Here is a 27,461-nt window from a genome sequence, read left to right as displayed (position 1 = left end):
CTTGAGAAGCTTTCAGGATAGGGATCAATCGTACATTTACATTTTAGCTGTTTAGGTGGCAAAAATGAAAAGTATAGGGAGCCTTAAGAATAGGGTATAGACAGAGGGTTGGACCTACTTATGTTGGGGAAGCTTTTGTGCAGAAGTGACTTGTGTGGAGATAAGGTAGATGAGTAGCAAGGGCAGTCCAGGGGGAGAACATTCCAAGCTTTGGGATCAGCATGTTCAGAGGCCTGTGTTGGAGAGAATGTGGTGTATCCTTGGAACTAGAAGAGTCCCATGATTGGAGCTGAGAGATCCAGAGGGAGTTTGGCAAGATTTGAAGCTAGAAAGATGAGTATTGGTTAGATCATTTATGTTCTTGTACACCAAATTAAGGACTTTGATCTTTAAGAGCTGGGAAGTCACTGAAAAGGAATGACATAACCATTGAATTTTAAAAGATAATTTTAGCTATTGTGTGATGAATGAATTAGAAAGGTAGCAAGAATGGATGCGAAGAGACTGCCCTTAAGCGAGGCTTTCTTTTTTTTTTTTTCATTCATTCCCTTTTGAGTAAAAAGTTTTCACCTTGAAGTACCTTCTCCAAGTATAAATAGAAAAACCAGTCAGTCCAGCAGAATGTGGTTTCTTTACATTTGTAATACTTTAAACATTTAATTAGTAATGTTAATTAAATGACATTTTTGGTACCTGATCTTTTTCTGTAGTGTTTATAACTGCAGTAGTTAAATAATATATTTGGCTCACTTTTAATGAATTAGTAAGGGAATGTTATTGCTAACATGAGAAATATCGTGTTAAACATCTTTCAAAACAGCCTATCTAATAAAAGAGTAATATGCAAACTATCCATCACTCCGCTACACCCACAAGCCACGCCCACAAGCCAATCAGGAGCGAATATGCAAATAAACCCAACCAAGATGGCTACAGCCACAGAGAGCAGGAGGGAGGCTTGGGTTTCCCCGGCGATGGAGTAAGCCAAGCTTTCCGCCTGCCCTTGCCGGCCTAGGCCTCCACTCAAGGCTACAAAGTTTCAATGATAGAAGATACATAAACCCAAACAGAAATGGCGGCAGCCATGGAGCTGGAAAGAGCAGGAGGCTAGGGTTGCCCCCGGTGATGGAGGAAGCCAAGCTTTCTGCACACCCTGGCCAGCCCAGGCCTCCGCTTAAGGCTACAAAGTTTCAATTATAGAAGATACATAAATCCCCAACAGAAATGGCTGCCACCTCGGAGCAAGCAGAAGGTTTGGCTCCGCTCCAGGCTACAAAGTTTCAATTGTAGAAGATAAATAAACCCCAGATACCAGGGCCTCTGCTTGGGTCGCCAGGGGGTGTGGCCGGCCTGCAAACCACCACAGGCCCCTCGCCCAGGCCGCCCCACACCCCAAGGGAACCCCCACCCTGATCCAGGACACCCTTCAGGGCAAACCAGCTGGCCCCCACCCATGCACCAGGCCTCTATCCTATCTAATAAAAGAGTAATATGCAGATTGACCATCACTTCAACACACAAGATGGCTGCCCCCATGTGGTCAAAGATCCTGCCCCCATGTGGACACAAGATGGACACCACAAGATGGCCAGCAAGGGAGGGCAGTTGGGAGGGACCAGGCCTGCAAGGGAGGGCAGTTGGGGGCGATCAAGCCTGCAGGGGAGGGCAGTTAGGGGTGACCAAGCCGGCAGAGGAGGGAAGTTGGGGGCGAACAGGCCTGCAGGGAAAGGCAGTTGGGAGGGACCCAGGCCTGCAGGGGAGGGCAGTTAGGGGTGACCAGGCCAGCAGGGGAGGGCAGTTGGGGGGGACCCAGGCCTGCAGGGGAGGGCAGTTAGGGGTGACCAGGCCAGCAGTGGAGGGCAGTTGGGGGGGACCCAGGCCTGCAGGGGAGGGCAGTTAGGGGTGACCAGGCCTGCAGGGGAGGGCAGTTAGGGGAAAACAGGCTGGCAGGGAACAGTTAGGCATCAGGCTGGCAGGGGAGTGGTTAGGGGGTGATCAGGCTGGCAGGCAGAAGCGGTTAGGGGCAATCAGGAAGGCAGGCAGGTGAGCAGTTGGAGCCAGCAGTCCTGGATTGTGAGAGGGATGTCCGACTGCCTGTTTAGGCCCGATCCCGGTAGGATCGGGCTTAAACGGGCAGTCGGACATCCCTCGAGGGGTCCCAGATTGGAGAGGGTGCAGGCTGGGCTGAGGGACACCTCCCTTCCCCATGCACAAATTTCGTGCACCGGGCCTCTAGTTATATAATAATATTAAATTCTTTGTATCAGTATTTTACATTTAACATCTGCTGCTTAATTAAAAATCTTAAATATCATTAAATGATAAAAATGATAATGCATAAAATTTGTAATTTTTAAATTAAGTTCTCCTACACAGCAACTAAAAAGTCTCAACCCTTAACACAAAAACAGAAATAACAGTGCATTAGCCCCACCTGCTGTTCAAACAAAAAATTTCATTTTCAAAATATTTTATCAACATTTTTCTGACAGCATTGTGCAAAATTGTTAGTTATTTTCTCTTTCCTTCCTCTCTTCACCCACCGTGATAATTTTCAGACGTGAAAATTTGTCTAGTAGAATTTCTAAAATCCTCATAATACAGTTTTTCTAATTTTCAGTTTAATTTTTTAAATAACCTGTTATTCCCCTGCTATAAAAGCTTTCTTCAAATCAGGTTGCTTCTAGTTTAATAAATCATCTTAACATACACTCATTAGAACTTGTTTTATCATATATTTGTGTGATTTTTAAAAAATTAAGTGACTATAGATTTACAAACTTAATAGTTGCTATGTCCCATTTTACCTGTAAAATTATATTGGAAGTAAATAACATGAATGTCATATGCATTATTTCTCTAAGGCTTTGTGCTTATAAACACGAGTGAAGTAGTTGTCAGTCTCATTTCTAATGGAAGCTTCTGTGTTTACCCTGGTTGTCTCTACCATATAAGCTTCCAGGAAAGGGAGCAGAATGCTATCCACGCTTAACCCAGCCTTTTATACTCCTCTCACCTATATCAATTGCTGTAACTGATTTTAGTCTTTTGTTGTTGTTGTTGGCATAGAAGTATGCTTTAACTTTTAACTATTTAGAGAAAAATATATGCTTATTTTATATTAATAGTTCCTAAATGAAGGAGCTTGGGTTGGGGTTCACATATCAATCAACTGTGGAATGTTTTCTAAACCTACCCTTCTTCTGTATAAGTTGGTGTATGTTCTTGGTTAATTTAAAAATATGCCCCAGGTTTTTGTTTGTTTGTTTTGTTTTGTAAGCTTAGGGAAGAATAGTAGCATTGTGCCTTAAAACGTACTTGGACTAAAGATGTAAGAAGGTTCATTGCCCTCAGAACGAAAAATTTAATGATTTATTTGGCATAGGAAGCTTAGTGACTGAGGATAGGAGTATTGAAGCTAGACTGCCTGGATGGATATCCTCGCTTTGCTGCTTATCTGTGACCTTGAACAAGTTACATAAAAGTTGCTTTATTTCTCTTGTTTCTCCTTATTTGTAAAATAGTAAAACCCTTAAGCAATGCCTGGTCATAGTAATAACTTCTTGTTAACCTAGTAAGAATAAGAGTAAGTACATTGTAAAACCTCTCCCACCTACCTAGAACTACAACTCCAATGTTTATTCTCGTAGGAATGTTCATATAGCATCTGTAAAATTTATAGTAGATGCCCTTGCTATCTTAGTTTTCTGAGAGTTTTTTTTTTTATCATGAATGAGTGTTGAATTTTATCAAGTGATTTTTTCCACATGTATTGAAATGTTCTTCATGTTTTTCTTCCATATTCTGTTAATATGTTAAATTATATTGAATTATTTTTGCCCATTTTATTTATCTTTTCAAAGAACCAACTCTTGATTTTTTTTTGGTCTTTTTGTTCTATATTTAATTTATTTCTGCTCAAATTTTTTATTATTTTACTTCCTTTGGGCTTTATTTGTTCTTCTTTCTCTAGTTCCTGAAGGTGTGATGTTAGATTATTTGAAATTTTTCTTGTTTTTTGAAGTAGGCCTGTACTGCTATTAGCTTCCCACTCAGTACCTCTTTTGCTGCAGCCTCCCAAATTTGGTTATTTTGTATTTTTATCTGTCTCTATGTTTAATCTCTTATTTCTTCTTTGACCCAATAGTTGTTCAGTAGCATGTTGTTTAATCTCCATATATCTGTGGTTTTCCAGATTTCTTATAGTTTATTTCCAGTTTCTTACCTCTATAGTCGGAAAAAATGCTTGATATGATTTCAGCCTTCTCAAGTTCATTGAAACTAATTCTGTACCCCAAAATACAATCCATCCTTGAGAATGTTCTATGTGCACTTGAAAAGAATGTGTATTCTGTGGTTTGGGGATGGAAAATTCTAAAAATAGTAAGTTCATTTTTTCTGATAAATCATTTAAGGCTGATATTTCCTTATTGGCTTTATGTTTGGATGAGCCATCCATTGCTGTCAACAGGGTATTCAGGTCCCCTACTTAATTGCATTTTTGTCAGTTTTTCCCTTTATGTCTGTTAATAATTGCTTTATATATTTGGAGCTTCTAGTTTGGGTATATACTAGTATATTGGCAAATGATTAATTGTCCCCTTTATCATTAGAAAGTGTCTATCTTTGTCTCATGTTATCAGTGTTTTTCATCTTGCCTACTTTTACCAAGTTTAATGGTGAAACATGTCTAATACTTCTTACTCCAGCATTTCTAAAATCAATATTTTATTTTTATTTGAATTAATTTTTAAGTAAAATTTAAATTTTACAAAGTATTATATATTCTCTCATTACAACATTCATGGAAAAGTTAGTTTCCTTATAGGTACTTTTTTATTTACATATACACTGAGTGGCCAGATTATTATGACCACCTGACATTTGCAGGCAAATTAGCCGTACACTGCATCGTATGGGATATGGAAGCTGAAGACCTGTTCAAACACCTTTGCTGTCTGCAGTTACCAAGATAAAACGTCTCCAATTCACACAGGAACACAAGGATTGGACAGTCGAGCATTGGAAAAAAGTCATGTGGTCCGATGAATCACGTTTCCAGTTGCATCATGCAGATGGCAGAGTGAGAATTTGGCAGAAACGGCATGAAAGCATGCACCCCACATACATGAGTACAACCCTTCAAGCTGGTGGGGGCAGTGTTATGGTTTGGGGCATGTTTTTCTGGCATGATTTGGGTTCTTTAATTCGTGTGGAACAACGTCTGAATAGCACAACATACCTAAGTATCGTTGCTGATCAAGTTCATCCTATCATGTTGATGGTGTATCCCAATGGAGATGGCTTCTTCCAATAAGACAATGTGCCATGCCATGGTGCTTGTATTGTGCAGGAGTGGTTTCAAGAACATGAGGGAGACTTTACCTTGCTTAGGTGGCCCCCACAATCACCAGATCTCAATCCAATTGAGAATTTGTGGGACAAAGTTAAAAGAGCCATCAGGCAGCTGGTTCCACAACCATCAAATCTCATAGAACTGGACAGTGCTATTCATCAGGCATGGTGTCAGATTCCTCGCATCACCTTTCAACATCTCGTGGAGTAAATGCCAAGAAAAAAACGCCACAGTATTGAAGGCAAACGGTAGCCCAACGAAGTACCTGGATAATAATCTGGCCACTCAGTGTATATGTTTCCATAGAAAAGTGTAATACTGTCATAATAATCTGACCACTCAGTGTATATGTTTCCATGGAAAAGTATAATACTGTCTTTAGGCTGTCTATGCTTTTAATATCATAATACAGAATGTATGTATTTCTCTTTCAATTGCTTTTTCAAAGAAAACCAAACAGTATGTATTAGAGATATATCTTATTAGTACAAACAAATCTACATCACACTCTTTGTAAGTCACGGTACTATTTTCAGCAAGAATAGAAATTGGTCCTCACTAGCTCATCTTCTGCACTTACTGTGGATGCTTTTCATTTTTTCCAGGCCTTTCCAGCCACCCTGCGATGTTGTGCTATTTCTCTCTGCCCCAAATACTATTGGCTGGAGACACACAGACTTCATCTTCACTTCTAATAGTTTCCCAGAGCCCTTCCTGCTTCTAGTTTCCACCACTTGGGCATGGACCATTCTTTGTGTGGTTCTTATCTATTATGTACTTGGATACAGTATGCTGCTGTTTCCCTCATTAATCTTTCAGAGGTTCCTCTCAATTTCTGGTTCATTGAAATCTCCCCATCTGTATTTTCTAGTTTAGCTATTAATTTAAAAATTTTTTAAAAAATATCTTGTATAGGTTTTTTGGTTTAACAGGGAGTATAGACTGGAATATGAACTTACGTTGCTAGTTTGAAACCAAGAGTTAAATCCCTCTCTGCCTGAAATGTCTGTTATCATCTTATGAGGATCTATGATAAAAGAACTTTTGTAGGTTTGGCCAACACTTTAATAGATGAACTTGGTGAACTGGAGGGCTTTTTTTTTTTTAATTTTTTTTTAATTTTTTTATTCACAGGCAGTTATTCCCTGAAAATACTTCTTCTTTTCTTTTTCTTTTTCTTTTTCTTTTTCTTTTTTTTTTTTTTTGTCTTGTGGGTTTGTTTTTGGAAATGGGAATGAGGAGAGGAGGGCAGTGTCTATTTCCTTCCTAGCTAAAGTTGAACTTATATTTTTGTGTTTTATTCAAATATGAAATTTGTGAAATGCGTTCTCAACTGGTAATAACTAATATTATGCATTTTGATATAACAGGATAGATATGACTCAGCTGATGACCAAAATACCTGTCGTGTGTGGCACATGAATATAGAAGCCCTTCCAGAATGGATAAACGGCCTACTACAAAAAGTAAGTTCCCGGAGTCAGAGTGAAATTAGGGATGTACTGCCTTCAGTGTCCTTATTTTAGAGCTGCTTTTCTTAGATGCATTATTTCAACAGACATGGAAGACTATGCAATTCTTTTTTTTTTTTAAATTATTTTTCAAAGGAAACTTGATTTGGGGTGGTGAACACACAGTACAATATACAGAAGCTGTGTAACTCTTGATTACACTTATGGCTTCTTCATTATCACTGGAGTGCTCCAGCACTTGTCTGCCTCAGACTTTGCATTTGGTACTTCCCCTGGCTTGAAAGCTCTTCCCACAGATATTCACCTGTTCTTTCTCAAGGAGGCGTCGCCTGACCTCTCTATCAACTATCCTCACTGTTACCACTATTCACACTCCTTTCTTCCGTCTCTGCTCTACCTACCTATCTATACGTTACACAGACACAAACTGTAAGTAATATATAGTACTTTAAATATGCATAAGTACATCTTACAAATATAAATACCTGAATTATTATACTCATTTTACATTTAATGTATACAATGCATATATATGCACTCTTGTCAATTGCCCAGCTCTCCATGAAGAATGTAGACTCCATGAAGTCAAGGCTCTTTATATTTTGTTTATTACTATATCCCCAGCACATAGAATGCTGTCTATTGAGTGAATGAAATATCCTGTATATAGTATTCATGTATGCATAATAAAATAAACTGGGTAAATAATGACTTATTAACACAGTAAAAATCAAAATACCACCCTTTTAAGGATCTTTAATGAAATATCAGAGCAAGAACTCACCTTGTTAATAGTATGGTATCATTATTTCTCACAATTCAAGACACAAGTCTTAGAAAACTATAAATAATGTGAGTTCTGGAAAAATACAGTTGTCTTTCTCCACTGACTACCTTACCTTTTTTGTTGCTGTTGTTAAATGGTAACATTTGATAGCTAGCTATTCCTTGCATCCATTCTCACATTGTAATAATTTCCTGGGGAAGTGCCAGTGTGGTGCTTGTACGTGTCCTGAACTTCACAAACTATATTAGGACACAGCAGATGTTTCACTGCCTCTGTTGAAAAGATGATTTTAAGCCAGCCCATCGTTAATTTCAAATCTGAGTATAGAAAGTGCTCCCTCTGATGTGTGCAGCCAATATCTTTTGGTTGCATGTAAAAAGGCAGGAAGAGCTTCATTCTGATGGTTGGGGGAAATTCCCTCCCACAGTGCTTGGTATGCAAGAAGTGTATCAAAACAGACACTTTTCTGTGAGATTTTACTTGCAAATTAAGCTCTGTAGACTGATGTGCTTCCTGGTTCCGTAGTGTATTTTTCTTTTCATTAGCTCACACTGTATCCATATTCAACCTCTTGTTTAAGAGATTCATTTAGAATTCTTATGAGAATTGTTTCAGTGGGCATGAAGTGCAGTATGTTGTCATTCTAGAACTTTGGAGCTGCTCATCTCTATTAGAAAGCTTTTTCCATTGACTGTTCTGTCTACTAATCAGAAAACAGAAAGCCAGCCTTTTCTGTGGCATAGAAAACGTTCATGTGGTTGGCTTAAACACACACACACACACACACACACACACACACACACTCTTTTTTATTACTTTACAATGAATGCATTGTCTTTATCTTCCTTCATTACCTGTAGGCCCAGTGGACAGTGGGAAAACTGAATTGCCCTTTTTGTGGGGCCCATTTAGGGGGCTTTAATTTTGTCAGCACTCCAAAATGTTCCTGTGGCCAGCGTGCAGCTGTACACCTCTCCAAGAGCCGGACCGATTACCAGCCAGCACAGGCAGGCCGACTAATGAGACCATCACCGAAATACTTGTCACATCCTACAGTTCGGTCAGGTGGTGACAGCGAAGCTCTGCTGGCGGGCGGCGCCTTCAAAAACAGAAATTGCAGGCTTTTAAACATGGCCCAAAAGAATAATGGCCCTGGGAGATTAACAGAAGCACTGTGCCTGGAGGTGCGGTCGACGTGTGTTCAGATGAAGAAGGAAAAACTGCTCTTCAAAGCATCCGATTCAAAATACCAGCTTGTTGTCCCGCAGCTTGTGACTGGCAGATGCACCAGAAGAGCTTCCCACAGAAAATCACAGAGCTTGGATCTGAGCATCAGTGAGAAGCTGACTTTATTACCCACGTTCTATGAAATACATAGTAAGACTACCGCCTATCCCAGACTAGATGAAACCCAGCCTGAGGACCTTTTGGACCTGCCTTTAGAATCTGGTAAAAATAGCTGTTCCTTTCACATATCATCAAGTTTTGATCCTAATATGCTGCTGCAGAGGTTTTCAGTGGCTCCCCGTGAGACCCAGACACAAAGAGAAGGCGAATTTCAGAGTGGTCTGGGGGCTTCTGCAGTGTACCCTGACCATGCTAGCTCCAACGGCCTGGCGTTCCTGATGGACCTGCCCTCCGCCGGCAGGCGCACGCTGGCGCCCTCGGACCAGGAGGAGCACCTCTCGCCCCTGGACATCCTGCGCTCGGGCAGTTTTTCATTGGGTGCCATTCACCAGAGGCTCAGCAAGAGAGAGAGGAGCAAGTTGAAGAATCTGAGGAGGAAGCAACGAAGGCATGAAAGATGGTTGCAGAAGCAGGTAATTTTTTAAAAGAGTTTACTAAAAAAGTTCTACATTATAAATGTTGATGCTTGGGGAGGAGCTAACTTTGAATACCTTATATTATATAAAAAAAATTGGTTTTAATCATTTTTGAAATGACATTTCTCTCTGGGTGAACTTAATAATTATGCAGCTGTCTTGTAATTGACATGTTTATCTCTATGCTCACACATGTTTACAAAATATTCTTTTGTGAATTTTTTCCCTGTACTGTTAATATTTTAGAGGAACAGTAATCTTCATGATATTGAGACTAGATTGTCATATACATTTTAAATTTATTCAAGTTAAGATTTTATTATTTCAAGTTAAGTTGAAGCAAAATAGTTGCTCTAAGAAAATCTAATCTAGTGACATTCATTCTCTTTCATCACATTTAGCTTTAATGGGTATTTTCCAGGACCATATTATTTAAGTGCCCACATGATCCGGGTGTGGTTAACTGTGATGCTGTGAACATAATCTAAAGCAGGGTGGGGAAGGTCCAGCCCACGGGCCCTATAAGGCCCGCAAAATCATTTGGTCTGGCCCTGTCAAGGCATTAAGGGTGAGTTAATTAAATGTTTGACCAAATATAGCAGGCTAATTTTCAAGTTGAGAATTTTGTATGGCCTGTAAAAGATGTTATAAATGTTCAAATGGCCCTTGGCAGAAAAAAGGTTCCCCACCCCTGATCTAAAGGATAATTGACCATTACTGTAGTTTTATGTGAGAGCATGCTTCTTTTTGGTTTCAACTTCTGTACCCAGAATGGTATGTTCAAGTGAAGGGACTAAGCAATAAATGTTAGGTGCTGAGGAAAGCAATTAAAGTCAATGGATGAAAATTTGGAAGTTTGAGGACTAGTATTTTCCTACATAAACTTTATTTTTACAAATTGCCTTTATTATCTTCTTGTTCATAATACATGAATTCATGCATGGGTGGGGTCCCTTGGCCTGGCCAGTGATCGGGGCCTGCTGGTGGGGGAGGGGGGCGGGAAGGGACCGAGGGAGGTTGGCTGTGGGAGTGCAGCTCCTACATTGAGCATCTGCCCCCTAGTGGTCAGTGTGCATCACAGCTACTGGCCGGTTGACTGGTCATAACGGTCACTTAGGCTTTTATATATATAGACTAGTGACCTGTGGCGCGAAATAGCGCAAGACCCAGGACCCCTTCCCTCACCCCCCCCCCCCCAATGCCATGGGACTGCCCGGAGTCCTGCCCTGCATGGCCGGCGTGCCGCGGGACGGCCCTGAGTCCTGGAGTGCTGCCCCGATGCCCCACCTCCGGGCCGCATGCAGCAGCTGCTGGGTCCCGCCCCAGCGGCGCGCACATGGGATCGCGGAAACCCTGGCAGAAGGCACGCGAAGCAGATGCCGGGACCGAGCCGTGAAAACCCTGGCAGAAGCTGCGCGGAGCGGCCGCCAGGACCCCCGCGGGGCCTCAGGAACCCTGGTGGAAGCGTGCGGAGCGGCTGCTGGCCCCACCCCTACTGTGCACACAGCTTTCTTGTGATGGTGTTACAGTGTGAGGGTTAATTTGCATATTACCTCTTTATTATATAGGACTAGAGGCCCAATGCACAAAATTTTTACACAGGTAGGGTCCCTAGGCCTGGCCAGCGATCAGGGCCTATCTGTGGAGCGACCAGTGGGGCGATTGGGGGGACCCCCACTGGCACCTGCCTTGGCTGGCCTGGGGCCTGCAGGCTGGGGGAAGTTCCTGCATTGAGTGTCTGCCCTTGGTAGTCAGTGCATGTCATAGCGACCAGTCATTCCACCGATGGTTCTGCCGTTTGGTCAATTTGCATATTAGGCTTTTATTATATAGGATAGTTGTCCTTATTCATCCGTATGTTGAATATTAACACATTGCAGACCAGTAGTTTTATTGCTAGCTTTACCCAGTGGCCAGGTAAGTTTCTATTGAATGAGTACAAAAAATGTTTTACATAAATGTTAAAGGCACGCTTTAAAATTAAATACCCATTGCATTTTGAAGTCACTTATTACATATTCTTACACGCTAATATCTTTTTAAAGTATGGTACTTTGTAAAACACTGTGTAATATGAAGCAAGAATTCTCATGATCCATCCGCAATGTGTTAACAATGTCATCAAAGCTAAAATGTAGAAAGCTGCAACTTTACATAATAGTTCATTCTTTTAAAAACAGTTAAGCAGACTCATTATTGCTTATGATCTAGTTATAGACTGAACAAAATAAAGTTACTGCTTTAAGTGCTTTAATTAGGTTACGCATTTTTCAATTAGATAGTACAATTATAATAATAGGTAATAGTTTATTGTATTTTTGACTGGTTAATTGACAAGAATATTCTGGTTTGGTTTATTTGCAAGTGATGGTGTAATGTGACATCAAAGCATATATTGTAGAATGTATCAATGACTATATTTAGCACCATTATAAAATACTTCATAGTTTGATTTATTGAAGCTGTAAAACTTAAAAAAAAATTATTGAAAATTTGACCTAAACCTAGATACATTGGAGATGGTCACATGTGAAGTGAATATCCAGAAAGAATACCTTAAAAGCAATGTGGAGCCCAACAGGTGTAGCTCAGTGGTTGAGCATGGAGCAATGAACCAGGTCACAGGCTCCATTCCCGGTCAGGGCATGTGCCTGGGATTGCAGGCAGGCTCAATCCCCAGTAGGAGGTGTGTACGAGTCAGCCAATCAATGTTTCTCATTGATGTTTCTATCTCTCTATCCTTCTCCCTTCCTCTCTCTCTAAAATTAAAAAAAAAAAAACAAAAAAAAAAACGAGCATATTTTTTAAAATGTGAAGGCTCTAAAATAATTCTCTAACAAATAGACATTTAAAAGAAATATTAAAATTATACTTGTGCTGTATTGTAAGTATATACAGGTTACATATTTGCAAATTTAAAAACGTGTTTAATTCTTGGGTTGGGTTCTTCTGAAAACCTCAGCTATCTTACTAATCATTTTCCAGCTAGGAACACTGTTTTATAGAGTTTAGAGCAAAGCAAGACTACAGTTAATGGTTTCCCCCCCTTGATGTTTACTTTCATTCATTCACACACATGTGATTTAACCTACCTGCTTGGCGAATAAATGAGTCTTAGACCTGTGACAGGTCAATGATATGCTGGTATCCTAATAGGTTTCTTTGGTTGCGCAGGAGCTACAGGCAAATGCCCAATGTCTCCTTAGCAAAGAAAATTTAAAGTAGAAATGACATGAGTTAGGGATATGAGTGCACATCATGGTTTGAGCCAGAAAGAATAAAGATAGCCCTAACTGGTTTGGCTCAGTGGATAGAGCGTCGGCCTGCGGACTGAAAGGTCTTAGGTTTGAATTCCGGTCAAGGGCATGTACCTTGGTTGCGGGCACATCCCCAGTAGGAGTGTGCAGGAGGCAGTTGATTGATGTTTCGCTCTCATCGATGTTTCTAACTATCTCTCCCTTCCTCTCTGTAAAAAATCAATAAAAAATAAAAAATAAATGTTAAAAAAAGAAAGAATAAAGATAAAATTTATTAGTTTTGCTAATTCAAACAAAAAGTTAAATTCTAGAAAGAGTTAATATTTTGAGATGAATTAATGGCTTAGCTATTCAGCTCATCCCATATTTAATAAAGATTAGTTAATTCTGTAAGCATTAATTAACTATCTGTTTGGTATACCATGCTTTTGTGTATTTCAGTACAGATCCTGTCCTTTTTTTAATGTGGAAGATAAGCATACAAGATTTTTAAAAAGTTTTTGTTATTAATGATAACTTTTTTAAAGTTTAAATAATTGGTTGGAAAATCTAGATTTCTGACTTTCATTTGACATTTTAAATTATTTGTTTTTGTGCAAACTAGATATACTTTTGTGGCAGATACCATTATAGAAAATGTTAATGACACCACAAAAAGTTGTTGAAATTTTTGAAGCTTAGGAATATAAATGAGGTTGATATTGAAGCAGAAAATACAACTAGTTTTCAGTGGTTTTGTTCAGCAAATGTTAATTAAGCATCTACTTTGGGGAAAGACAGTGCTGAGCTACATTCAGCCAACAAGCCTTTTTTAATTCAGCATAGTCTTTTTGGCTGTGTTTTTTTAAATTATTATCATGCAATAAAATTGATTTATTCTTAGAATGCAGCTCTATGATTTAAAGACATGTATAGATTCATATAACAACCACCAGGAGGGGGATACAGACAGTTCCATCACCCCCAGCATCTCCATTGTGCCTTGATTATATCTTCATAATCTTACTCTTGTCCCATCTCTAATCCCTGAAAACCACTGTTCTATTCCCCATTACTTTGGTTTTGCCTTTTTGTTAATGTTATAATAATATAGTGTTATAAAATTAGAATCACGTAGTATATGTTTTGAGACTGACTTCTTTTACTCAGCACAAATGCCTGTGAGATTCATACAAGTTATTGCATAAATCCATAGCTGTTTTTTATTGCCCAATAGTATTCCATTGTATGAATTACCACAGCTTACCCATTCAGCTGTTGAAGGATAGGTGGGTTATTCCAGGTTTTGGCAATTAGGAAAAGAGCTGTCATAAACATTCATGTATAGTTTTTGTGGAAACCTGTATTCATTTCTCTAGGGTAAATACTTAGGAGTGGGATTGCTGAATCATATGGTAAGTGTGTATTTAACTTTATAAGAAACTGTCAAATTGTTTTCCAGAATGACTATTCCATTTTGCATTCAAAGCAGCAATGTATGAGAGTTCCATGTGCTGGCATCCTTGCAAACACCTGGTATTCTCAATATTTTTTATTTTATCATTCAACAGCTACTTTAGTAATATCACATTGTGATTTTAATTGCATTTCTCTAATGCTGTTGAACATTTTTATGTGCTTGTTTTTCATTTGTATATATTCTTTAGTGATGCATCTGTTCAAATCTCTTGGTAATTTTTTAGTTGGGTTGTGTTCTTCATTTTGAGTTGTAAACGTTCTTTCTATCTTTTGGATATAGTATTGGATATGTGAGCTGCTGGAGAGTTCTGAGTAGCTCCAGGCTGGTCCTGCAGTAGGAGTTCAGTAAATGGTTGCCGAGTCGGTGAACTGAACAAATAAATGATGTATTCAATGTTTCAGGTCTGGTAAATGATTTAAGGGTAGAGGCTAGCAGTGCTTCTTAACCCTGCCTGGCTGCATGTTGAAATCCTTTCAGGAGCTCTTAAAAGTGCCATGCTTGAACTCTGTCAGATTACGCTTTGGTTGGTCTAGATGGCACATCACTGTGTGCATTTTTGTACATTAAAAAAATATACTCTTTCAAGGGATTCCAATGTGTAGTCATGGTTGAGAATTATTGGAAAGAATATGATCAGCAAAAAGGAATTAGTGCTTTAAAACTGAGTTGATAGAGTCCTTGACAAATGATTTGTTAAAAAGAGCAAAGAGAATTAACCTGGAGGCTGTAACAGAGGAAAGACAGCTGTAACTAGGAAGCAGGCGGAAAAGGAATCAGAAGAACCAAACTGGGGAAAACAAGGTATTTTGACCTTATATTTCCAACAACCTAATATAGATCCTTGCATGTAGTAAAAGACATTATAAATATCCACGTCCAAGTACATATATTCAGATAGCTTGTCTCAGCCTGGTATTAAGAAATGAAAGTTTGACTAGGAGCAAGGGGGAGGGTGGGAATGGAACGGAGAGGTGGTGGTGGTGAAAGTGATGATAGCAGCTGTTAACGTTTATTGAGCTTTACTATATGCTGGGTAAAGGGTGTTTTACTTGTATTACCTGATTTCCATGAGCTGTTAGGTTGCTGGAGCATGGGAAAGCTCTGATGACGACAGGCTTTGGGCAGCTGGAGAGGAGCAGGAAGGCACTGGGGAGAAGGCAGCTGGGAAGTAGGAGACCTGCCAAGATGCATGCTATCCTTTCCCAAGTTTTGTGTAAGGCCAACGTGTTTGGGGAAGGGAAAAACAGTCATCAGTAAGCCAGGCCCAGAGTGACACGGAGAGCTGGAGCTTATCACCGAGGACTGGGCTTAGTGCTAGCTGGGTCTGACAGTTAGAACTGGGCTATGCCTTCGGCTCTTTTAGCCTTGTGTGCCCTGGAAGGACTGTGCCTGAGTTACATTCTAAACCTCCCCATTTGGCTTCATGGACCTCACTGCCCACCTGCTGTCTCCCTCATTGCCCCATTTCAGCCCTTACAGGGTTTAAAAATCACAGTCACTTGCTGGCAGTGCCTCCATGTCCTGTTCAGTCCTCCTTAAAACTTCTCTGATGCTGAGAAGTTATTATTGTCTACTCTTCTCACACCTGGGAACCTCACAATATCAGCTTTCATGTGCCTCCAAACTGGGGAGGTATAGTTGGAATCCTCGCCCTCGCTCTGCATGACCAATTGTAATTGCTATCACTTGAGCTTTCTTTTATAAAGTAATATTTTATAGTTAATGTTCAGTTTTAGAAGCAATATAACAGTGTTAGGGAAAGTATGGAAAACTGAGAAATACCTTTACGGATCAATTGATTGGTTATCCAAGATTGGGAGGGAGAATATGATCTGGGGTACTGTGCTGGGGGCTCCAACTCTATTGGTTATATTTTAGTTCTTCAGGTGGGTAGAATTATCACAGCTGTTACCTTATGTTTTATTTCATTTTATGTATCTCCAATATCTTATAATACATCGAAGAATCAATTATAAATCATACTAGCCTAATATTGTCATTCCCTTTTTATTCATTATTTTTGCTACAAAATCTTAGATCATTCATCTTTGTTCTCCTGGTTGTGAAGTGGATGGCTTCAACAGATGGTATAGCAGGTATTCTTTTACCTAAAAGGCTCCATTTTTTAACAATGCTTTTATAATACTTCATCAAAATAAAGTTGAATATTTAATAATCCATGAGCAAAACTTTCCAGTAAAAAATACATATCTGTTCTGCACTGGAATGTGCTATGCTGCTCCAAAATTCTACACTTTTAAAAATCCTCACCAGAAGACATGTTTATTGATTTTTGGAGAGAGGGGAAGGAAGAGAGACAGAGAGAGAGAGAGAGAGAGAAAATATCAATCAATTGGGGCTTGTGATTTGAACCCACAACCTCGGTATGTGCTCTGACTGGGAATCTAACCCATGACCTTTCAGTGTACAGGACAACATTCAAACCAACTGAGCCACACTAGCCAGGGCAAAATATATGTGTTTTAAGAAAACTCTATGGAGTGCTTGTTTGTAAAGGTGACATGGATCTTCTTCTTTTCCAACACCAGAGGGCAGCAAATTTTCTCTTGTAGCAAAACAGTCAAAATCATTTCTTTCCACTAAAGAATTTCATGTACTGGGTAGAATATGGAATAGCATATTTTTAGTCTCTTGAGAGATTAAAAAGAGTGAGTTGTGCTTTGTGAAAAAAAGCTTACAAATCATAGTAAGGTTTTGGCTTGCTGTGAGCAGCTGAGACTCTGCTAGTGCTTTTACTAAGCTGCCTTTCAGGGTATTTATTCTGTTTGTTAGAGGGATCGCTGCCTGCGATGAATGACTTTGAAGGACCTATAGATTCTCCATCTGTTCTGGTTTTCCCTTTTAAGTGGCATGTACAGTTTCCTGGAAATAGGCATATCCCCTAAATTCAGGATAAAATCAACAGCAAATCTTGTGCTGCAGGGTGGAGTGGGGTGCTGGCAGAAGGGAGTGAAATGATGTAAGCCAGTAAGTCATCTCCCTCAAACTGTAACCTGACAACCAAGGGGTCCAGGCTGCCTGTCACTACTTCAGCCAATTAAGCAGAGGCAAGGTTGAATCATATATGAGCTTTATTCCAATAATGTCGGCAGTATGGGAGAGCAGCAGGTCATCCACAAAAATCTGCTCTGCACCCCAACATAAGCCAGCTGTTTGTAACATGGAACGCATTGTAAGATTGGTGTGCATGCCCTGGCTAGACTGTGGGCCTCTACAGGGCGGGGCCTGTGTGTCTTTCATCCTAATACTTCACAAGTCCAGCTATCAGGTGGGCAGTTAGTAATTGTTTGATGAATGTGATATAAAGTGATTTCTAATTTCCTCCTCCTCCTTTTCTTTCATGACTGAACTGGAATAGTTTGTTAAAGATCACTCATGGATCTTAAGTGCTCAAATCATGAAAAATAACATAACAACTGAGAACAAGTATAGTTGAGTTGCATGCATGTTGAAGTGGGAGGGAGGGCCTTCTCAAATGGAATATTTATTCTTAGTTTTATTATAAAGGAAATTCCAAAAATAAAGTTCTGTCTTTCAAAACCAGTACTAAGAGAATGGGACTTGAAGTAATGATGATAATTTTGTTTTTTATTACTTTCAAAACCCTAAATTCTGAAACTGCTGTTTATTAGCTGTGTGATTAAAAAGAAGACTGCTAGGTACTTTCGACATATTATTTCAAATTTCTACAACAACCCTTTCATATAGGTATGCTTATTTTATAGACAAGGAGACTGAGGCTTAGAGAGGTAAATTATTTTAATGTAAGTCATTTAGCAAGTAAGTGGTAGCATTGGCAAGAAAACTTTTGTTAATGTTTTAAAATAATCACAAAAATGAAATGTATACTTTAACAATATGTTGTAATTGAATAATATTTCAGCTATGACATATTGAAAGGATTATTGTTATTGACATCAAAACAATTTCTAAATAATAGTCTATACAAGATTATTTTGTCTATAGATTTATTATCCATCTCTTTTTTCAATCCAGCCACCACTCCCCCACCCTAACACACACACAGACTGGCACTTAGCAATGTGATTCTGCTGGGCTGGTGCCAGGCAGCCTCATTTAACAGGATGTCTCTCCTCTGCTGACTGCTCCTGAGTGTCTTCCTTTGGGTTGCTATTTGGAGATGTTGATGTAAGTTTTTCTTTTTAAGGCCACTTTCCTGCATTTGCATTTCTTTATGTATAAATTAGCATATACTGGTATTTGTAAGAGTTCCTGTCTGCCCACATGTTTCTCTTGTTCTAATTTTATAAAATATTTACTTTGGGTTTTTTTTTATGTATTGTGCAAATAATGATTTACTTTGTTCATTTCTCATCACGTTTATTCTTGCTGTTAAAGAAGCAAAGCATGTTAAGAACAAGTACCTTTTCAAATTTTACTCAAATAAAACTTGTTTTATCATATTTTTAGCATTTATTAGGATACGTGCCTATATAAAACAGAAATGTGTTTTTTCTTTCTGAAAAGTATCTAAAAAGTTGTAAAACTAAGGTGACTTTTGATTTGAAAGGTAAAATTTGGATAACTGAATGATGTAAATTTGTTGTTGTTTAATTGAGGATCAGTGAATGCTTCAACTCATTAAAATAAACATATTCAGTAGTGTACCCCAGCCGGGTGGCTCAGTTGGTTGGAGCGTCATCCAGTACACCAAAAAGTTTGGGGGTTTGATTCCTGGTCAGGGTACATACCTAAGTTGCAGGTTCGATACTTTCAGGACGTGTATGGCAGGCAAACTATTGATGTTTCTTTCTCTCTTCCTTCCTCTCTTTCTAAAATCAATACAACATATGCTCGGATAAAGATAAAAAAATATTCAGCTATCTATAAAATTAGGAATCTGAGAAAGATGAAATTCGCATAAAATTAATTGTTCAGAAATAAAATCTTAGAAGTACTATTAAGGGCCAGTTAATTTTTGTGAAATCAAAGGCATATAAATATATATGTGCATGTATGCATGTCTATGTAAAAATACTTTTTTATGCAAATAACAATTAGGAACATTTCCCATGAGTAAAGAAAACCAAGATTGTAGGTTTTAAAGTTGAGCTTTATACTGCAGCTAAATTAATTATAGTATTTGAAATAGTTGCAGATCTTTTGATAGTTCCTTGGGGGCCTAAATTAATACATACCTTTATCCTTTACATTTGTGGAATTTAATAGGGTTAGAACATGCCTGAAGATAGGTGCACCCAATGAGTAGGTTGGCAGACCTGGGAATCGTGCCATTGTAACCAGGGCTTGACAGAATCCACATGAGTGCCAGGCTATCTAGACAGTCTCTTCAACAGGTGAGACTGGGTTGAAGGCCAGCAGTAGGCCATGCCGGCATGTAGTAAGTATGAAAAATGTCCAGAAAGAAAAGGAGAAAAAAGTTACCAGGGTGGCAGGAAGAGGTGGGGGAAAGAGCCTGCTGACACAGAGGTCATTCAGGTTAGGGTCAGGGAAGGAACCAAGACCCAGATGAGGGACTCGGCTTTCTGCCCTAGGACTCCCTTTCCCAAGAAGACCGGGGCGGACAAGGCAGCATCTAATACGCCTGAGGAGCACAGTAGGGAACCGGGCCGGGTGGCAGTGGGAGGGGAAGAGGACATGGCCCCTGTTAGAGTTGGACTACACGTAAGGGTAGATTAATTTAATTGATTCTGTTACAGAATTTACCAGGCGACCGAAAAATACACAGGAGTACTTGGAGGTCCAGGATAACCCCATTTACGTTTAGATGTTTCACATGAACTAATACAGTGACTCAGGGGGTCAGGTCTCCAAATCCTGAGCGAGTGAATATGGAGGAAGCTTTCTCTTTATACCCTTCGGTTTCTTTGTTTTCTATCTGTTCCCTAACTGCCAGGCTTTTGTGGGGGGCTTCCACAGCCCCTCCTGAGTCAGTTAGAAGGGGAAGTTAGATTGTATCTAAGTGCCTGGTCTGGGTGGTGCCAGTGACCTCCCCCGTAGCTAAGCTGCTACATTCTTTGTTTATGGCCCCTCTGTAAATTGGGATAATTAGGAAAACAGGTCGTGCTAGACCAGAATGTTAAGAAAGGGACAGTGACTTTAATTATAGGCTATCAAGAATGTACATTAGGTTACTGGCACAGATTCAGATTGCTAGCCACCCCCAAATGTCTTATTTTCTTCATCAATTCTATTGATTTAATTGATTTTTTACTATAGTGATGAATCAGTATTGCTCTGACCTTAAAGCTTGAAGGTATTCTCACATTCTGCATATATAAGAATGGCTAAAATAAAAAGAAATAGTTTTTTTTATGCTGGGAGGCTACATGATTATTGTCAGAATTTCTTTTTTCAGAGTTCTTCGAACTCTTGACCTGAAAGATTGATTTCTTGACTAAATAGACCTAACTTTGTTTCTTGACTCAGTAGTGGGCTAAAACCTGCATTTTGAGAAACACTACTTTGAAGGTTATGGACAAATTGTGATTGTGCTTTTTAATTTTTTTATTTTGTTAATCCTCAGCCAAGGCTATTTTTTTCCATTGATTTTTTTAAAGAGTGAAAGGGAGAGAGAGAGAGACAAACATTGATTGGTGGCCTCCCACACAGGCCCTGACTAGGGCTGGGGATCGAGCCTGCAGCCCAGGTACGTGGCCTTGACTAGAATCAAACCCATGACCCTTCAGTCTCAGGGCCAGTGCTCTATCCACTGAGCCAAACCCCTAGGGCATGACTGTGCTTCTTTATCTTGGAGCCTGCATCTCATGCTGCTGCTCAGAACAAGTCAGTTTACAAGTGTTAAAAGTCATTTGAACCCTAGCCAGTTTGGCTCAGTGGATAGAGAGTCAGCCTGTGGGCTGAGAGGTCCCGGGTTCGATTCCGGTCAAGGGCACATTGCTCGGGTTGTGGGCTTGATCCCCAGGAGGGGGTGTGCAGGAGGCAGCCGATCAATGATTCTCTCTCATTATTGACGTTTCTCTCTCTCTCTCTCTCTCCCTTCCTCTCTGAAATCAATAAGAATATAAATAAAACAAAATAAAAGTCATTTGATTTGCCTGCCTGCTGCTGTTGCTGCTTTTCCTCAACATTGCACAATACTTCTCAGGAGACTACTCGAGTAGCACTAGGCAGAAAAAAATAAACAAGTAGTTCAAGTGAGGAATTCAGTTTAATATGGGTTTGTTGTGCAAGACCCTACCGTGTGTCAGGAATTCTGCTAGGCACTGGTGTACAGGAATGTATAAATATTACCTTTTTCTTGGAGAATGTAGGATACTAAAGCAAGAAAAATTGAAATAAAGTATAATGATGGGAATCTTGAGGGTGCAGTGGGGGTACAAAAGAGCAAGTGATCAGTTCTACCTGAGAAAGATTGAAAATGTTTCACAGGAATTGAGAAGTGCAAGTTGGTGGTTACAGAATAGTCACAGGAATGTAAATTGCAGCCTAGGGAATATAGTTAATAATACCTTAATGCTATGTAAGGGGCCATGTGGGCACTGGAAATATCAGGGGGACCACTCTGTAGGGTAAGGACTGTCTGGCCACTGTTCCATACCATACACCTGAAACTAATACAGAATAATATTGAGTGTAAACTGGAATAGAAAAAAAAAACTATTAGGTCATGAGCCCAAAGAATATAATGACCTTAATCATAAATACTTGAGGTACATTGTAAAATAATAAAAAATGGTAAATCAAAGAAACATACAACATGTTTCACAGGGGACATAATGCCTGAGCTGAGTCTGGTAAATGAGATGTTACCTTGGAAGATGAAAGGTTTTTGCTGGCTAGGCAAGGTAGTGAGAGCAATGTGAAGAAAAGTACAGAGGCATGAATTAGCCTGGTTCTTTCTTTGAACCTCACATAATTCAGTAGGACTAGACAAAGACTGGTAACCTCATGGAGGGGGACTCAATGACAGATGTGTAGTCCATGCTAAGGAGACCTTCTGGCAACAGAGAGGCCCTGACAACAGGTTTACATTTTATAGAGATTGCTCTTCTGAGCATACTGTGGAGCCTGAGATAGTTGCCTGGAAACCAGGAGATCAGAAAGTAGACTAGCAAATAATCTGGTAGGACTCTAAACAAGAGAGCATATTTAGGAATGGATAGAAGCATAAGAGAAATGCAATTTAAGAAATATCCTTCAGTATTAAAATGTTTACGTCAAAGCTGAATTAACCAGAGGTATATTAATTGATTATAGTAGGAACTGAAAATTGATCATTCTTAGTTATCCATTGAAGCACCATATCACTAGGAGAATTGTCTCAGCCACAGATTACTATAATTTTGGCTGAGTTGATATTATTAATTAACTAGAGGCCCATGGGCAGCGGGCCTAAGCCGTCAGTCACACATCCTTAGCGCTGCTGAGGAGGCTGGAGAGGCTCCCAAGGCCACTGCTGTGCTCGCCAGCTGTGCAGCCCGGCTTTTGGCTCAGCAGTGCTCCCCCTGTGGGAGCGCACTGACCACCAGGGGGAAGCTCCTGCCTTGAGTGTGTGCCCCCTGGTGGTCAGTGCACATCATAGCGACCGGTCTTTCTGCTGTTCGGTCGATTTGCATATTAGCCTTTTATTATATAGGATAATACGTTTATATCTTCTCGTTTGTCCCTAGAAAGATTTGAGGAGGAATGCAAAAATGCATATATAATTATATTTTTAAGTAAGGAAATATGGAGGATAAACAAAAATAGCTAAAATAAGATGAAGCTATGGGTGAAATTAATACACAAAATTTACACAGCCGGTACAGTGAGGGAAGTGACTTAGATACACAATCCATGAAGTAAAAACTAGTTGCTTTGGAAACCAGTATTTTTAGTACTGCTGAGAAGTCATCTCCCCTAAGCCTCTCATAAAAAGGACATTTGAAGTAGAGAACCATATTCTCAGTGGCTTTTCTTGTAGTAAGTGGGAAAATAAATTTTGGAGAGCTGTTTCTAAAATGAACCTTTATTTAAGCCCATAGCTTCATGCTAGATCTGCAATGAACCAAAGTGTCATCAAGGTGCATAGCTCTCATCCATTCATCCAGTGAGTGTTTGAGTGCCTGTTACGTCATGTTGTGTGCCAAACACTGGGAATACAACAGAGCAAAACAGGCATGGCCCTGCCCTTGATGGAGCTCAGGCTACCAGTGAAGATATCAAACAGGTAAATGCTATACAATGTAAAGAATGTTATAGTAAGGGAGGTGTGGGGTGATTGAATACATATAGCAATGGGGCTTAGGGGTCCCAGACATAGTCCCTGAAGAAGTGATATTGTACTGAAGGAAGCAGGGTTAACCAGTGGAGAAAAAATATTCCAAGCAGAGTACCACAGGGAGTTCAAGGTTATACTATCTTGCTGATACTCTAGTTGCCAATTAAGGACAAGTCCATGGGCTTTACCAGTTAACCAAGCTGGAAGTAGTGTCCTAGTACCATAAATAATTTAGATTATCTTAAAACATGGTAAATAACAATGGTAACCTTTGATTGAGTAATCTCATCTCTTAAGGTACTTTTCAGTGTCTTAATTTATTCTTGGAATATAGTCACTATATGTCCTTATAAACTTACAGAAAATTAAAGCTATCCTGATGTAAGAATGGTGTGATTTGTTTTCCACTTACTCTAAAACCATAACTGTTTAAAGGACATATAGACCGGCTTATATAAATGGCAACAAACCAGGAACAGGCAGCATGAGGCATCACCAATGGTCAGTTATGTAGTGCTGACCTCATCACTCCTTCTGCATCGATTTACCGTTTCTGCTTTTCTCCTGACGGCACTCTTCCGTTCCTTCCTGTTCTTATAGCCTGAATGTTTCTGTCTCCTGCCATGTACCTTAAGAACTGCTCATATCGTTTCTCTCTTTCTGTCCATGTAGAATATCTATTCATTTACATATTTCTCTATAACTAGATTTATATTGATAAACTTTTAACTGCTAGTGTTTACTATAATACAGCAGAAATGCAGGCTTATTGTAAAAAAAATACAGAAAGCAAAGAGACAAATGGAAAATAAACTCTAATCCCACTAGTAATAATTTCTATTATCCTCTTTCTAAATTTCTTATCATCTATATTTTTTATATTTTCTGTCATTCCTTTTTACAAAATGAAGCTAAATTGTATCTTAAAACTGCTTTTCTCTCAGTAATTATATAATATCTTCTCATGTTAGTATATATGCTAGTACTCCTGCAATGTTTTAAATAATCGAATAGTCTTTAAATGAATTATCAAAATGTATTAAAATATATGCATATATTTTAAGTCTTTATTTAATATATTTAATTGTTAGGCAGTCATTGAGCATGTTTAAATGGCATTCTTATACTTAATGTTATTATGTGTATCCAGGATTATTTTCTTAGAATAAATTCTGGAAGTAAAGTGATCCATCAAAGGATATGCAGAATTTAAGGCTGTTGATAACTTATTACTAAATTGCCTTGTGAAAAAATTATCATATGCTGTCTAAGTATCTGTACATACTGTGGACTATTAAAACATCTTAAGTCTTCCCACTTAGTGAAGCAATGACATTATAAGATAATATTAAAAAGTAAAGTTAAATAGGTTAAATAATAAAAAAAATATATTAAAATAGCATTGGGAAAATCAGTAGAATTCTTTGAAGTATAAAAAAGTGTGGCAGTGTAGGCTTATTTAGTGCCTATTCTAAAAATAATATTTCTAATTTTATAGTATTCTGCACTTACTCTCCTTTAGCATATGAAACAAATGGGATATACAGTAAAGAGATTAAAAACTGTCCGATTTCAAGGTCTGTGTCTCTCCAGAGAAAAGTGCAGGGTGCCGTCCTCGCAGTGATTTTTAAGTGATTAAGTGACACATGCCTCATGCATTAGAAGCTTTCAATCGTGACTGCTGCTGTTGAAAGGAAAGGAAAATAAGAAATTTAGTAAGCCCTTGGGAGTTGAGGAAGGTGTAGAATACTGGGAAATGAGGTTGAAAGACAAGATGATATTATCTGTTTTCTTTTATGTCACTTGTTACCCTTCCCTCACCCAAGTAACACGGAACAGCATAAATTACTATTCCAAACTTTCCATCTGGACACGTTGATTCTGAATTTTATCATCTCCAGTGACTTTGAAGATTTTGGAAACACAATGATTTTACTAGACCAAAGAGGAAAATCAAAAAAATCAAATGATTTAGAGGAGTTATTTATTAAAGGTAATGAAGTCCACTGGTCAAATTTAAATTATTTAACATATATTTGCTCCATGTCTTCAAGTTTAAATGTAGAAAGTAAACTTAACTTTGTGTCATTGTACAGTGTACATAAAAAGTTTAGTTTTTGTTTCATAAAAACAAACACAAGTGTCACTTAGCATTTTCTTCCTTGTCCATGTATAAACACCTTGTCTGAGCCATCCTAGCAAGAGGCTATTTATTATTTGGTGGCATCTTTCACTAGAGCTCCTTAAAGGCAGTGATGTTTTTCATTCATATATTTACCTGTCCCCTATTTGGAGCTAAGTAAATTTTTTATTAAGCAGTTCTAGTGAAGGAGAAAAATACTTGAAAGGCATTAAAATACTACTTTTGAGAAAATTAAACTACATTGTGCTTTTAAGAGATAGGAAATAGTACACTATGCATTACTGTAAGGAAGCCTAACAACTTGATTTTTAGATGTATTTTTACAGCTGCTGAATGAACTATCTGAATAAAGACCCAAATAAATATATTCAACTTCATTTATATCCTTTTAAAATTTTTGTTAAATTTTTAATTATAGTTGACATACAATATTATATTAGTTTCAGATGTGCAACTTAGTGATTAGGCATTTATATAGCTTACAAAGTGATCCCTCAATAAGTATAGTAGCTGTCTGACACCATACATAGTTATTACAATACTAGAGACCGGGTGCACGAAATTCGTGCACGGGCGGGGGGGGCAGGGTGTCCCTCAGCCCAGCCTGCACCCTCTCCAATCTGGGACCCCTTGAGGGATGTCCGACCGCCCATTTAGGCCCAATCCCACTGGCCTCCCAACTGTCCTCCACTGCAGGCCTGGTCCCCCACCAACTGCCCTCCCCTGCAGGCCTGGGTTCCCCCCAACTGCCCTGTGCAGGCCTGGTCCTCCCCCAACTGCGCTCCACTGCAGGCCTGGTCTCCCCCAACTGCCCTCCCTTGCAGGCCCGGTCACCCCTAACTGCCCTCCCTGCTTGCCTGATTGCCCACAAGTGCCCTCCCCTGCAGGCCTGGTCCCTCCCAACTGCCCTCCCCTGCAGGCCATCTTGTGGTGGCCATCTTGTGTCCACATGGGGGCAGCCATCTTTGACCACATGGGGGCGGCCATCTTATGTCTTGGTGTGATGGTTAATTTGCATATTACTATTTTATTAGGTAGGATTCCTTAGTCTGTGCCTTTTAACATCCCCATGATTGTTTTTATAACTGGCAATTTGTACATCTTAATCCCTTGAACTTTTTCACCCATTCTGCCATCCACCCTCCCATCTGGCAACCATCAATTTCTTCTTTGTATCTATAAGTTTGTTGCTTTTTTGTATATTTATTTTTTTAGATTCTACATATAAGTGAAATCATGGTATTTGTCTTTGTCTGATATATCACTCAGCATATTATCCTCTAGATCCATTCATCTTGTTGCAAATGCCAAGATTTCATTCTTTTTTATGGCTGAGTAATATTCCATTGTACATATGTAGCACTTATTTATCCATTTGTTTATCGGTGGATGCTTAGGTTTCTTCCATATCTTGGTAATTACTATTAATGCTGCACTGAAGAACATAGGGGTGTCTATACCTTCTTGATTTAGTGTTTTGGATTTTCTTGGGTAAGTACCCAGAAGTGTAATTACTGAGTTATATGGTAGTTCTGTTTAAAACTTTTGAAGGAACCTCCATATTGTTTTCACAGTGGTTGCACCATTTTATAACTCACCATCAGTGTTTGAGGGTTTCTTTTTCTCCACAATCTTGCCAACCCCTGTTTGTTGATTTATTGATAGGCTCCATTCATTGTGGTTTAATTTGCATTTCCCTTTAGTGATGCTGAGCATCTTTTCATGTCTATTGGCTATTTGTATATTCTCTTTGGAGAAAAGTCTGTTCAGGTCCTCTGCCCATTTTTCAATCGAATTATTTTTTTGGTGTTAAATTGTATGAATTCTTTATATATTTTGGATATTAACCCTTTATCAGAGTATATCATTGCCAAATATATTCTCCCATTTAGTAATTTTGTCTTTTTGTTTTGTTAATGATTTTCCTCACTATGCAAT

General features: G+C 39.1%; 1 protein-coding gene across 5 annotated transcripts in view; it reads left to right on the top strand.

The window, feature by feature from the left end:
* Positions 1–27,461, top strand: part of RNF180 (ring finger protein 180) — a 96,875-nt gene that overhangs the window by 25,221 nt on the left and 44,193 nt on the right. For all 5 annotated transcript variants that reach the window (XM_080680040.1, XM_080680037.1, XM_080680038.1 and 2 more), the window contains 2 exons: positions 6,727–6,822; positions 8,476–9,435. In XM_080680040.1, coding sequence (XP_080536166.1) covers positions 6,775–6,822; positions 8,476–9,435 — 1,008 coding nt within the window. In that variant the 5' untranslated portion in view covers positions 6,727–6,774. The remainder of the gene's footprint in view (positions 1–6,726; positions 6,823–8,475; positions 9,436–27,461) is intronic.

This window comes from Plecotus auritus (genome assembly GCF_963455305.1).
Source record: "Plecotus auritus genome assembly, chromosome: 7".
NCBI lineage: Eukaryota > Metazoa > Chordata > Mammalia > Chiroptera > Vespertilionidae > Plecotus > Plecotus auritus.
The sequence above is the reverse complement of the archived record's forward strand: the minus strand, read 5'-3'. Positions and strand labels throughout refer to the sequence as shown.